This window comes from Sinocyclocheilus rhinocerous, unplaced genomic scaffold (genome assembly GCF_001515625.1).
Source record: "Sinocyclocheilus rhinocerous isolate Xijiao unplaced genomic scaffold, SAMN03320098_v1.1 scaffold449, whole genome shotgun sequence".
Classification (NCBI taxonomy): domain Eukaryota; kingdom Metazoa; phylum Chordata; class Actinopteri; order Cypriniformes; family Cyprinidae; genus Sinocyclocheilus; species Sinocyclocheilus rhinocerous.
Window position 1 is genome coordinate 380,642 of NW_015652285.1, and position 15,171 is coordinate 395,812.

General features: G+C 33.8%; 1 protein-coding gene across 1 annotated transcript in view; it reads right to left on the minus strand.

Annotated features, from left to right (window-relative positions):
• LOC107714384 (glutaminase kidney isoform, mitochondrial-like) overlaps positions 1-15,171 on the minus strand; it is a 41,898-nt gene that overhangs the window by 17,400 nt on the left and 9,327 nt on the right. Inside the window, exons 2-7 of the mRNA XM_016520207.1 lie at positions 11,139-11,235; positions 10,669-10,790; positions 7,616-7,744; positions 7,075-7,155; positions 5,456-5,619; positions 5,242-5,300 (exon numbers count right to left, since the gene is read on the minus strand). Of these exons, the coding sequence (XP_016375693.1) occupies positions 5,242-5,300; positions 5,456-5,619; positions 7,075-7,155; positions 7,616-7,744; positions 10,669-10,790; positions 11,139-11,235 (652 nt within the window). The remainder of the gene's footprint in view (positions 1-5,241; positions 5,301-5,455; positions 5,620-7,074; positions 7,156-7,615; positions 7,745-10,668; positions 10,791-11,138; positions 11,236-15,171) is intronic.

Consider the following 15,171-nt stretch of genomic DNA (forward strand, 5'->3'; position numbering starts at 1 on the left):
TTACAGTAACTAACTCATACGGATTAGCAGTAAGGAAATGGATCATTTAATTCCTTTAATATTACCAGTACAATGCTAAAATCATCAGTTAGTAATCTGTTGTTAGAAATCAATGAGAAGATCAAAATAATTTCATACGTGTACTACAGTAAAGTACTGTTATGCTCTACAAAGGAAATGATGATGAACCGCTACAGAGCAAAGACTGGAGTTAAATGTGTACATGAAGACCTGTAGGCCAAACAGAGAAGTGGGTGAAAAAACAGAGTGGATGTGAATCAGCAGGGTTGGTAACATCTTAAGATGATGTGTGAGGAGGATCTGTGCATTGTGTTGATGCATTTCTGAGTGAGTGTGGATCAGTGTCCATTAACTTACAACATTCTGCCAGACTGAGTGTGGCTTGAGGCACCCATCAAATTAATCCAAAGAGCTAAGAGCCATTGAGCTTGATTGCATTATTGCAATAAATCAACAGTGACTAATGTGTTTGACTGTCTGATAGACTGCTGAACATCAGGGGTGTAAAGTACTCAAATAATTGCACTTAATTACTATATTTATGTATTATTTTGGGAAAACTGTATTCTTACCTAATTACATTTCCAAAGAGGAAAAAGGAACTAAATGCATTAAACCTTGACAATACATTTGTTGCATGTATAAACACTATCATTCAAAAGTTTGGGTGTGATTTTTTGTTGTTGTTGAAAGAAAGTAATGCTTTCATTCAGAAAGGATAGATTAAACTGATCAAAACCTACAGTAAAGACTTTCACGCTGTCACTAAATAATTATTTCAATTAAATGCAGGATTTTATTTTTATTTACGGTTTCCACAGAAATATTAGCCAGCACTTTTCAACAAACAAAACTCTTTTCTACACTGATAATAATAAGAAATGTTTCTTAAGCACTGAATCAGCATATTAAAGGGATAGTTCACCCAAAAATTAAAATTTGATGTTTATCTGCTTACCCCCAGGGCATCCAAGATGTAGGTGACTTTGTTTCTTCAGTAGAACACATTTGATGATTTTTAACTCCAAGCGTTGCAGTCTATCAGTCGTATAATGCATGGCAATGGTAACAAAATCTATGATAGTAAAAAAAACATGCACAGACAAATCCAAACTAAACCCTGCGGCTCGTGACGGATGACCGGATGCCGTGCGCGTGCCCAAAGGCAGTTGGACATAGTGGTGTATTAAAGGTAAAAAATGATATAAATACTGTTCGGTTTCTGGCACAAACCGATCGTTTCGTGTCTTAGGACATCAATGTGTCGTCACGAGCCGCAGGGTTTAATTTGGATTTGTCTGTGCATGTTTGTTTTACTCTCATAGATTTTGTTACCATTGCCATGCATTATACGGCTGATAGACTGCAACGGTGGAGTTCAAAATCTCCGTTTGTGTTCTACTGAAGAAACAAAGTCACCTACATCTTGGATGACTTGGGGGTAAGCAGATAAACATAAAATTTTCATTTTTGGGTGAACTATCCCTTTAAAAAGATTTCTGAAGGATCATGTGACACTGAAAACTGGAAATGTAATGGCTGCTGAAAATTCAGCATGGACACTTTGACCTAGGGCTGCTTGATTATTGCAAAAATCATAATCACGATTATATTGGTCAATATTGTAATCACGATTATTTAACACGATTATGAGTGGGCCAAATGACCAAAACTTTATAGGAGTGATTTATTTAAAGATAGCAATATATATATTATATCAAATATATATTTTCTGTAAATAAGGTTGCTATTACATCTATATTTTAGATACCAGCGACATTTCACAATTCTAAATACCACAGCTGTATACTAGGGTAACTCATACAAGTAAAAAAAGAAAAGTCCTCAATTATTTGAAAGATAATTAAACAGTCACAATATAATACAATAAAAAAAGCAGAGGACAAATATAATAAAAAAGGTAAAAAAATGAAACACACAGTGCTTAAATTTTTTTATGCAAGTCTAAAGTATTGCTGACAACCTATTACAGATATCGAATAATCGAATATAAAATAAAACAGCATAGTCTTCACTGTAAGAATTAAACTTCCTTTGTTTCTTATTAAAGCTACAAAAGTTATTCAGTCAAATTATTTTTGATGAGTGATTTTCTGTGATTGTCTTTTGTTGTTTGATTAATATTAAGCACACAGTCGGCAGCAGGAATATTAGCCAGTCATTCTCAACTGATTAAACATAACATAACCGACGAAGGTTTACGTGAATAATCACCAAGCACCGCATTTTGACACAGTTTTGCATGTATTTGACCGTTTAGGTGCGCACCTTAAGCTAAAAGTTGACTTTACACGTCTGTGTTCTGTTCCGTGTCGGAGCGCATCCTCAGAAATCTTTGACCTAAAGCAATCAAGTAACTATTTTTGATCATTGTTGAACTTCATTTGAGTCCATTTACAAGTGCTGCTAATTTTAAAAGTTTAGCAATTTAACAAAAGGTTCAATACAATACACATGTATTGCTCTTTTTTACAAAATACATGGTTTCAAAGCACTTCCATAGAAAAAAAGAAGTAAAATAATACAAATATAAATAACAGAAAACAAGCAGTAAGTCTTTAGGCATTACAAAGACAGAACACTAAGAAAACTGAATTAAATGAGTTCTTTCTTATTGGATTCTTTATTCTATTCTATTAATACTAAATTAAAAGTCATAGTACCCATAACTGAACGCATACACAATTTCTCTGTACATTTTACACCCCTGCTGAACATTATTTTTTACAAGGTGTATAAAAAGCCCCTGAATGTATTGCAAACCCAGTTTACTTCAGAAACCCACAAAGGCCATGCATCAATATTTTTGTGTTGAGATCTTAGGAAAAAATGCAGATTAAAATAACACATGGTCTCTTATAGGCTTCCATAGTTTCCAGCACTAAAGACCATTTGGTCCTGCACAGATGCTCTATTATATGCAGTCGCCACCTTATTAAGGAACACAATGGCACTACTGATATTTTAGTATCCAGGCTTGTTCATGGGGAGGGAGGAAAAATGGAAAGGAAAAATTACCAACGTCATTGACCTGCAGCAGTGGTCAAAAAATCCCACAGATCCTACGTCTGCAAAATATGCAACAACATAAAACAGCACACAGAGCCTTCAACAGCATATCACACGCTTTTAGTACACGCTCATGGCGGTGCTCAAGGACTCGGAAGGATAGGGAGGAAATGCAGTCATGCTTTTATTAGGTGCAAAGGAAACCGACAGGCACGACTCACATTCAGCACTGACCTACCAGAACACATCGGGGGGTGTGAAAGACATTTTGCGTCACACGAATATCATTCACAGGAGAACAATATGAGAAGAGCAATCACAATGGTTGATTTTAGGTGTGATGGGAGATGTGAGGTTGAACTTCACAGCTGCATTGTTCACAGGATGCCGAACATTGATCACGCAGAGTGACGAAGCATCCTTTTAATGTGTGGATTGGTGCTGGGTTAAAATTAATTCTAGGGCTGTCAACTGACTTTTTAATCAAATGAATTACATGGTTTGCAAAAAATTGATAAATTGCAAATTTGCTGAGAAAAGCCCCCAAAAGAAGATAACTAAAAGATTTTACAGATCAAAGTATTGATTAGACTTTAGAAAAATTGCCTTTAGACATCAATATATTCCACAGCGCTCCCTTTTGCAGTCGAGTTTGTCATTCTCTTCAAGGTAGTTTTGTCCATCCACAGTGTTTTTCTATGTAAACAGGCACTAGATTTGCATCAGTGACGGTTGCAATGTCAAGACGAAAGTAGTTCATCTTTATATGATTGATTGCAATAAAATTACATGTTAAATTGCCAGCCCTAATGAATGCATAAACTTATGAACTATTTTTCTTATGTGAGCTTGCCAAAGCAGAGGATGACGATACTTTCTATTTTCTAGAAATGTGTATTTACGTTTGTAAGTGTTTTGTTTAGAAATGATCACTCTGCATAAAACGCACACATGCATACTGTATGCAAGGGCTCAACTGTGAGCATATAGTACAGTGTCAACTTTACATAAGGCAATAAGCAGAACCTTTGAATCTACAACATCTACTTGTCTTGTGTGTTTGCACATGGATCAAAACAGATAAAAGACCGAGGTGCATTTGCTGTTACACACAAACACAACCAAAAGGTGCAAAAAACTCCAAGAAATACCAGCCATTCTTCATAAATACTCATAGCAAATACTCTAAATATATAATATGATGCATTTTATGGTCTATGGAGAATTTTTTTTAATAAGGCACAAGTAGGGCTGGGCGATATAACCAATATTCACAATATATTTGCAATGATTTTTCCTGTGATGTAAAATCAAGCAACACTGTGAGTATCTTGAATACCATATTGATTTTAACGCAAAGTTTCCTAAAAATGTTTAATAGCATCTTAAGTACTAAAAATGATATTGGACATGGTAAGTTTGATTCATTTCCACAAATCAGTTCAAACTGTCTGTGTGAGACTTTTATATATTAAAATATTATATATATTATATATATATATATATATATATATAGATAGATAGATAAATCAAATTAAAATCAAATAAAAAGAATATTCATAAAAATATAATATATTTTGTTACATATTTACCAGAAAAATACAAACAATAAATAAATTAATAAATAACTGTGGGCCTAATTAACACTCAGAGAGGCACTGAAATGAAATTTTTAAATAGTTTTTGTGCAATTTTTGTATAAACCATTTATTTATTTTGTTTTATCACCCAGCCCAAGTCACAAGAGAGGGTGGAAAAAATGTGGAGAATAGAAAGTCTGAATGAATTTTACTTAAAATTCATTGCAAACAGACTTCTAACAATAATGGTCCTGAAAGCGGGATGAACTCCACACATTTTTGTTTGCAATGAGAGTGGAGGCCTTGAGTAGGTGTACTGTGTGCAGTAATAAAACAGAGAAAAGACAAGAAGCACCTAGAAAATACACTGATGGTCAATTGGTCTTAGTCTAGGCAGAACTGATCACAATCACTTGATCAAAATACAACTACAGCCAAAACTTCTTAAAATGTGATTACTGCAAGTGTCTCAAACACCTTTATCAACAATCTTCAATATCATAATCTGTTCTGGCTAATTCAAATAGAAAAATGTGAGTACAGTTAGGAGGAGTAGTCAAAAACACCTTCTAAATAGAAAATGAAATAAAAACAAGTGGAAGATGCTTACCTTGATAAGAGAGGTACACACGATTGCACCAGCATTCACCATTGGATTATGGGGTTTATCTGTGGGAAAATATAACTTCTTGTGTTCTTTGTTTTGATTTTTAGGTTGCATAATTAAAAGGACACATTATGATAAAATTTAAGGCAAATGCTGAAACCGTTTTCTGATTGTAGAAGAGAGCAGTCATGCTGAAGCTGATGGTTATAATCCTTACCGTCCTCATTCAGGAAGAGCTTGTTGAAGCGTAAGCCACTGGGCTCTTTCCCAATGAATTGGTGCACATATTCAGTGCCGTGGTCATGCACTGCAATAGCGTACTTGAGTGGCTTCACGCACGACTGCAGGCAAAATGGCACTTTAGTGTCACCCACTGTGTGTCTGTGCAAAGAGTAAACAGAGATCAGAACCAGAGACATCATCCTATGGTCCATATAAGCAAACAAACATAAGAATGATTTTAAAGCTGAACCTAACAGCCACACTGTGACTCTAACATGATATGAAGATGTTTAAAAATAATGAAAAAAAAAGACATGGGCCTGATTGACACAAACTCCAAGGCATTGAAATTTATGATATATTTTCTTGCTTTCTCCAATTGCTCTGACCTTTCTAAACAGCTCTTTTCACACTCTATATAAAGTCTCATTAGGAAAAATGTTCACTAATTATGTACGATTAAAGCTACTGTTGTGTGAATTACATAAATTTGTACATATTTTTTTCTGCAACATTCAAAAATGTCTAATTTATATAAAAATGAACATAAATACAATATATTTCTAAGTTTTTTTTTTTAGAATGTTTATCTCTAAATATTATAAATAAATAATTAATTATTTGCAATAAATAATAGTTAGCAGTTGGGTCAATGGGCAGTGCTTTTTTAGTTGTTGTGAGATTTAAATTATGATTTTGCTTTAACAATACATTTCAAAGTATGAGCTGTTGTATGCAGTTTTCTACTTTTCAAATTTAGTAAATAAATAGATAAATGAAATAGAAAATAAAATAAGTAAACAGATAAAAGGATTCTTTAATAACTTTAAACAACTGTTGCATATTTGCTAAAATGTAACTCTCAGAGTTAATTAAGTTAATCAGGCATTTTGTGTAAAGGCATGAATAGAACAAAGTAAAATGACAGATTTTATTCCATCAATTTTTGTCAATAGGTCAAGGCTCTGGCACAGTGTTGTTGACCAAAAGAGCTAGTTACTGTGTAACTGGTGAATGAACAGTAATCAACACAGAAGTATGTAGGCACCCATGTATCTTTACAACATATCCTATATAGCACGGGGTAAAAATATGCAGATTATATCTTAGTATGTCCTAATTATCAGAGATCAAAGGATGTACCATGACACATGGGTCTAAGTGTTGAGGGAATATTAATGACTGTGAGTTTATAGTCCTGTTATCAATAATTCTCAAATGAGAGGATTCACATTTGCACATTTTATCTGCGCTGGGTGTCGAATCCAGGAGATACGTGGAGCGTTTTCTGAATGATAAGATTAGCTGCCACTTTATCTGATGGTTTTATAACCAAAATATATTAAGCATTTCCGGTACTTGTCATAATGTACATAGTAATGTACATTCAATTCAAGTGGTCTGGTTAATAAGTACCCAAAGTGATAATCAAAGGTTGTTGAAATATGAAAAATGTAACACTCTGACACCAAGCTAAAGCTTTTTAAGCAACAAATGCAGTGAAACTAGTCATAGATGGTTAAAAAAAGTTCCTCTCAATAGATGAAGCTAAACTAAGCTAAATCTCAAGCTAAAATAAGTAGTTGTCAGTAGATGAAGGTGTATGATTCATACCTTTGTCCATCTACTGTGCAAAGGGAAACGGCCCACAGATCTGGGCTGAATTTGGCAAGTTGGGGAATGTAGTCAGCAACCTGTGAGCAAAAGAAAAAAGTGATCAGAAACAAAGGCTGTGTCAAGTTGAAAAGAATCACTAAGAGTTATTATTTGTGTTACTGTGAGTATCTTGAATACCATATTGATTTTAACGCAAAGTTTCCTAAAAATGTTTAATAGCATCTTAAGTACTAAAAATGATATTGGACATGGTAAGTTTGATTCATTTCCACAAATCAGTTCAAACTGTCTGTGTGAGACTTTTATATATTAAAATATTATATATATTATATATATATATATATATATATATAGATAGATAGATAAATCAAATTAAAATCAAATAAAAAGAATATTCATAAAAATATAATATATTTTGTTACATATTTACCAGAAAAATACAAACAATAAATAAATTAATAAATAACTGTGGGCCTAATTAACACTCAGAGAGGCACTGAAATGAAATTTTTAAATAGTTTTTGTGCAATTTTTGTATAAACCACCGGAGAGCTTTCTGGCCTTTTCATAAAGTGTATCGATGTGGGAAGCAAAAGGCTGGAAATCAGGGATGACAAATTTTTTCCGGAAGGCCTGTGTTAGGAGAACAATGTTGCTCTGGACACACCTGGAGAAACAAAGAGGACAGAGCTGAAGAAATAAAACCTACCAGTGGGTTGCTCATCGTTTCTGGTAGAAAGTATGAGTTTGTGTCTATTTGTGTATAAATTTTTTACTGAGTATTTATATGACAAATATCAGAGGTAAAAGTTACTTAAATGAGACATAACTTCCCTATTAGCTTGACTATATGAATTATAAAAATTACATAAATTGGCTCAATCCTGTTGATTGGTTGTAAATAGTTTTTGAAAAGTGGGCATTGTAGGGTGAAAAGTGTTTAAAATGCAACACTTGTATTTTGTATTTATTGCAGCCCTCAAGAATCAATTCAACACGCATAAATACAGAAACACACACATTTAATTCTCTTGAAACAATCATTTACACTCCTTCCTCAAGAACCTAAATGTTTATTTCCACATTGATTAAAAGGTAAAAGAGCAACAGGCTGGATCTGTTCAAATGAACATTTCCCACAGAAAAGTGAAAGATTTTTTTTTGTAAAACATCAAAACATCTATGGTGTGAGAGAGGAAGCCATGGCTGGTTTCACAGAGCCAGGTTATTCACTTCCACTAAAGCAGAGGGAAGCAAAGCATCCACAGGCATCATAAACACAGGCCTCTCCAGTGATTGTGTCTGAAATATTGGTCCAGTTGCTTCACCAAGGTCCCTGAATTGACAGACACGCTCAAAATAACTGTGCACAGTGCTGCTGTTTACAGATTTATGTGGATATGAATTTTCAAAAGGTAATATATTACTTGCTATCTGAAGGGCAGGGAAGCTAAAGAGGAGCCCATATGTTTGGAATAGCATACTACTATTTCTGCAGTTGTGTATACTATGTATATGTGCTGCATGCAAAAAAAAAATGTATGCATAGAATACCTGAATGACTTTTGCAAAAATGTGCACTGCACAGCAGAGCACACTGCAGTAGGCACTATATCACACAATGCAATCAACCTGACTTGACCTTTTTCCATATCCAAAGCAAAAATAAAAGAGCACATATTTTGAATATATTTTTCTCAATTCATTATTTGATTGAACAGACATTTTAGATTTCAAAATGTGAAATCATCTATTTTGATTGAACACCACACACTAAATTAAACAAGTAGTGGAAATTGAGTTTACATCTCACAATTCTTACTCTTTTCCTCCGATTTCTGAGTTTTCATCTTCCAATTGTTTTTTTTTTTGGCCACAAAATAAAAAAATAAAAAGGTAATTTTGACTTTCTCACAATTCTGAGTTTTCTTCTTGCAATTGCGAGTATATATCTCACAATTCAGCCTTAAAAAAAAGTCAGAATTTTGACATAAAAAGTCACAATTACCTTATTTACGTTTTGTATCCCATGGCAGAAAGTTGGAAACAAGCTTCCATTAATTAGTCTTAATCTCGTGAGTGAACATCATTTTCATCATGTGTCGAAAGTGCTGTTTAATTGTTTAATTATTTGTTTAAAATGGTTAAATGAGGGAGAAATGCAACTTTAAGTAGAACACTAATATTCAGTTCCAAACATCTCATTATGGCCCTGTCATGCAAGGTCACTCATTGCCATAATCTATCAAGCCTCTACAAGCTGACACTACTGCACTCATCTCTTCAGTCTGTAATGAAGCTGTCAGTGCCAGCCGGATTGACCGGGCAGTAAACACAGCACCAACAGCAGAGAAGCTGAAAAACAGATATTTATTAGGCTGGTTTACGCCAGAGGCAGGTATTATGGATGACGTCTAAGGAGTGACACACAGCTAGAGGGAGCAGACTGTCAGGGTTTGCTAATAAATAAGAAGCAGAGTGCAGTCCACCAATCAACTTCTTTACAATGTATAATATAAACAATCATATATGTGTAGTATCTAAATGTGTATGAGAAAGTGCACATTTATTCTCTCTTCTCAACTGCAGGGAATTATTTTAGCTGACAGACTAAGAATTTCTCACCTTGATTTACCATGGTAATTGCCTTTGGGCTAATTATGGGTATAGGAATAATAGTTGCAGCTCTGCAGTACACATGTAAATATACATGATATGTATATTTTATGGATGCATGGAATATCTAGATGACCATCCACATTTGCAGATGTGCAGTATACAACTGTAAACACTGCACATAATGCTGTATTTCAATGCAACGAGCTTGAATTAATTTGACTTCTTTGACTTCTAAACCTTCTTAATCCATCTGATGATCAACCAGGTTTACAAGAAAAAAAAACTGGTTTACCAACATTTTTTGCTTTTATTTCAATTTTTTCCAAACGTCACCAGCTAGAATCAGTTCAGTTTAAGAGTTTGTGGTCAGTAAGATTTTCAATTTTATTCAGAAGGATGCATTAATTAGACAGTAAAGACATTTATCAGGTAAAAAAATATATATTATTTTATATAAATGCTGTACTTTTCTATTCAGCAAAGAATCCTGAAAAATGTATCATGGTTTCCACTAATATATTAAGCAGCACAACTGTTTTCAACATTTAATAATAAGAAATGTTTCTTGAGCACCAATCAGCATATTAAAATGACTTCTGAAGGATCATGTGACACTGAAGACTAGATTAATGGCTGCTGAAAATTCAGCTTTGCATCACATAAATAAATTACACTCTAAAATGTATTCAAATAGACTGCAGTTGTTTTAAATTGCAACAATTTTTATACAATTCTTTTTACTGTATGATCAAACAAATGCAACCTTGGTAAGCATAAGAGACTTCTTTCAAATACGTTTTACCCCAAATTTTTGAACTGTAGCGTACACACATCTTGTTGCTCCATGCCATTTTAAAAAATGTACTAATCATTCTAGGCCTGGAAAACAACACCGCCTTCATATTTTCCGTTTTTTCATGACTGAAGAAACCATGAATATGCTACAGCACATTAAAAACAGTGTCAGCTTACTTTTTGAACAGGTGCCGGTCCAGCATTACGCCATCTGACGTGGATTTGAGGGTGACTTTCAACATGTCCATACATTCTTTCAGCCGTGGATCTCCTGTTCGAAGTCCAGTGGCCTTCAGTGCCTGAATGCATACATAAACAAGAGATTTCCATGAGCACAAATAAGAGTTAACAGCTAACTGTCAATGGCCTTACTCATTACTATCATCAATCACAACACTCTTATCAGGGGATTTTACTTCCTTTGTCGGTGAGGTTTGATAAGATAGTCTTAGTGTAATAAAACATGGCTCTGTGCCCCATTTAGTGGTGCCGATAACAGCAACAACACAGCAGTAATTGCACAAGCTGACCCTTCGGTCATACTATCGCAAAGAACAGAATGACCTACTATTACACAAAACATGCTACAGCCAATAATATCTGTTCCTGCAAATATAAACATATGTAAGGGGAGTGCTGTCACTCACGGTAATGAATTTGTGAGCTGGGATCCTCTCCTGGCCTTCGGCAATACTGTAAAACAGCAGGTCTTCCAAGCTGGGCAGGATGCCAGCCTTCCTTCTCCTAAAAAAAGAGAGAAAAGGGCATTGACATTGAGTGATCTGACCTTAATCAATGACTTCTACCATGATAGAAACTGCCACAATCTACAAGACATATTAGATCAGCCTGGAGTGCATTTTAATGTTATGTGTTCAAATACACAATGAACTGTTAAAGGAATTTAGTTAGTTGGGGTTAAATTCAGAGAAAGATGGCCATGCAACAAAGATTAACAGAAAAAAGATTCGTTCAGTGAAGAGTTAAAGAGCCCATTACCTGATTTATTTTTTGTGCTGACTATTTTATTTTAAACAGAAACTTGGGACATATATAGCATATACAGTGGGTACGGAAAGTATTCAGACCCCCTTAAATTTTTCACTCTTTGTTATATTGCAGCCATTTGCTAAAATATATGGGGTGCTGTGTGTACATTAATGAGGAAAAAAAATTAACTTAAATGATTTTAGCAAATGGCTGCAATATAACAAAGAGTGAAAAATTTAAGGGGGTCTGAATACTTTCCGCACCCACTGTATATAAAATTACATGTATACGTTTAATATATTTTTCTAACAATTTAGAATAAAATAGAATATAATTTAATTATAATATTGATAAAAAATATTATTATTATTAATTGTATTGACGGTTCTAAAAAAAATGTAAATAAATTCATAAACTAATAAAATAATAATACTAAATAATAATAATATATTGGTAGGAAACAGTTATAGCCTAGTTCAGTAGAGAAAGACTGTAAATTTAATTTAAAAAACAATTATCACAAATATGCAACAGGTAAATATTTATTTGGGATTTAAATTGTTACATAGGGGGAAAAATAAAATAGCTATTTATGGTTTTCATTATAATCACAACACATATTTTAACTGTGCTTACATCATGTTACTGGTCTTCAGCAATGCGCAAACGCATTAGCATTGCACAATACACAAGTGTAGACACACTCTTGCCAAGTTTTATTAAGAGCCGACCTAACTTAGCCATTGCATTATCACATTTAGATGGCTTTGAGTCTAATGGAGCTTTGCGTAAGCTGCTGCGGCACTGAGCCACAACAGAGTCTGGCCAGGACTGTAATTCCCAGCGGCCTACCAAAACATCCTCTCACACAGCACCAACGGCACCACCTTCCCACCACGAAGTTCACGAACATTCCCAGAACTGAGACTTTCCTTTACCAAACGTTATTTACATTTGCTGTATTCATTTTCCTAGAGATTATTTGATTATGTTTCATTTGAATGTTTTTTTATTTAAATACACAACAAAGGCTGACATGGGAATGACAATGAAAATGTGATTTTGATCTTTTGGGTTAATTTGTGAGGATTATAAAACATAGGAAGAGAATTTGTTGAGAAAGGATTGATAGAGGTGAAAGACTGGAAGTGACAATTCAAATCATACTTACACACAAACAAACAGCAGGCAGAGCAATGAGGGAGAGAAAAACATGCAGAATGAATGAGAAACATACAATAAACAGATCAATCAAAACAATTATGATAAACTTAAAACTGATCAAATATAATCAAGAATCTTTATTGATGTATAATGAATTTAAAATTCAGTTGCTTATGTGTTTTGTTTTGTTTTTTGAATAAAAGATCATGTGAATTTACACTACCATTCAGTTTTAGGTCAGTAAGATTTTTATTTTTAAAGAAATGAATACTTTTATTCAGCAAGGACAAATTAATGAATCAAAAGTGACAGTAAAGATATTTATAATGTAATATTTTACTATTTATAGTAAAATAAAAAGTTATTTTAAATTGTAACAATATTTCACAATATTACTGTTTTTACTATATATTTGAAAAACATTATAAAATCGTACCAAGCCCATAATTTTGAACAGTAGTGCATTTCTGATTGTGGCCTTATAATTGAGCATTATAAGGAATGTTCCAGGTTAAAAAAAATGCTGTTGATAAATTTGGCATAATGCTGATTATGACAGACTCACCTCGGCCCTTCGTTTATTGGGCCAGGAATGAATTAATAAATATATATTAATAAATATATTAAAAACTGATGCAGTAAACTACTTACTAAGAATTATTCAGTAAAAACAGTTAATTATTTTAACAAAAAATGTATAAATCATTCTTTCTGAGGTGGGTCTACTTTTTAAAGTGTTTGAACCTCTGGTTATGCGTTAATAATGTTGTGGCTGAATTCCTGTGGCTAAAGTTTCCTCCATGTTGACAGCGCCTTACAGCTACTTATGACTATATATGATATTTTTTAGTGCATCATGCCAAAACACAGGGTTAACCTGCTAGTCCGAAGATGTGCCCGAGCATGCAAAATGATGGATGAGCTGACACCATGTTCTGTGCTAATCGACATTTTGCCACAAAATGCATCCAAAATAAAAGAACAATAAGTGCATGAAAAAGAGAAATAGACTAAAAACAAGTTACACAACAGAACATCTAATAATGCAACCCACAAACAGCTCAAAAAGTCATGCAAAATCCACAGTTGTCTGTTTTTCCAATTAAACTATACTATGCAGATACAGAGCTGATCAAAAATTACTTTCATTTCATTTGAAATGAGGTCACTTGAACTAAATAGTCAACAACCTGCGATATGTGATAGAAAATCAATTGTGCGCTCATCAGGATTGTGGTATCAGCTTGCAGCAGAAACAGCAGGTCTGTAGTTCTCTCTAACGAAAGCGAAAGATCCATGAAAAAGGAAATGGGTGAATCATCGGCACTGGACCTTTGAGATCTAATTAGCAGCAAAGTTCTTTGGTGTTATAAAACAGCACGTCTGTCTGACTTCGGCCCATTCTCCTCTCCTTTCATCACTCGTCTCTCCGTCTCTGCAATATATATGTGTGATCCTCTACATGGGATTCCAGGGATTCTCAGAGAGCCTCATCACCCTCCTGCAGACTTAATAAAACAAACATTGTGCGCCTATTCACACACCACTGACGGCTCAGAGAAGACAGACCCAGCACGAAACCAAAAACCACAGGCTGTGCAGACACTGTGACCTGACAGCAGGGATTGTGGGTTTATTTTAAGGCAGCACAATTATTCAAACAAATAATAAATATTATGATTACAGCTGTGATTGTTGCGAAAAGCAACATTTTTAATAAATTAAAATCAAAATAAAATTTGATAAATAATTACAAAATTAAGATTTTCAAATACAATTCTGAAGATTTTAAAATCCTGAACTGCCAGATAAAGATGTGGCCAGTACCAATAAATCATCAACTTACATTTTTTTTAACAACAAACAACTACCGAAAGTTAAATTGATTGTTTCAAGGGAAGCATGATCAAACAACGCATATGTAGGATGATCAAACATAGATAATTTTGCCTTTGTTGACAATTCTGCATCTTCAGCCCATGTCATGTCTGTTAGGTGAGGTGTCTGATTTAAGGCTTGTTACCAGTTAATAAATGGTCAGCGATGGGTTAAAGGAACCTGCCAAAACTTGCATCCGTACCACCAAAGCCTACCGCATACTAGGGCTGGGCGATATGGGCAAAAATTAATATCTCTGAATTTTTTGGCCGATTTGCGATATACGGTATATATCTCTGTATTTTTGTTTTTGTATTTGTATTTTAAAAAATCTGTATTTAATATATATATGCATTTCACTTACCACCCAATGTTGTCCAACAAAACAATACAAGGCTATGAAAACAAATAAAGTGAATCTAACCATGTAAGCCTTTATATTATGTGCAAAAAAGGGTTAAAATCACATTTCTTTCTAACATTGTAACATTGCAATCTAAAAACAAAAATACGGCTTTTAAAGCGTAAGTTAAATTCACTAAACTAAAAATTCAAATAAATGAGAACAAAAGCACAGAGTTGTGTTAAAGGGGTCATATGATGCTGCTAAAAAGAACATTATTTTGTGTATTTGGTGTAATGAAATGT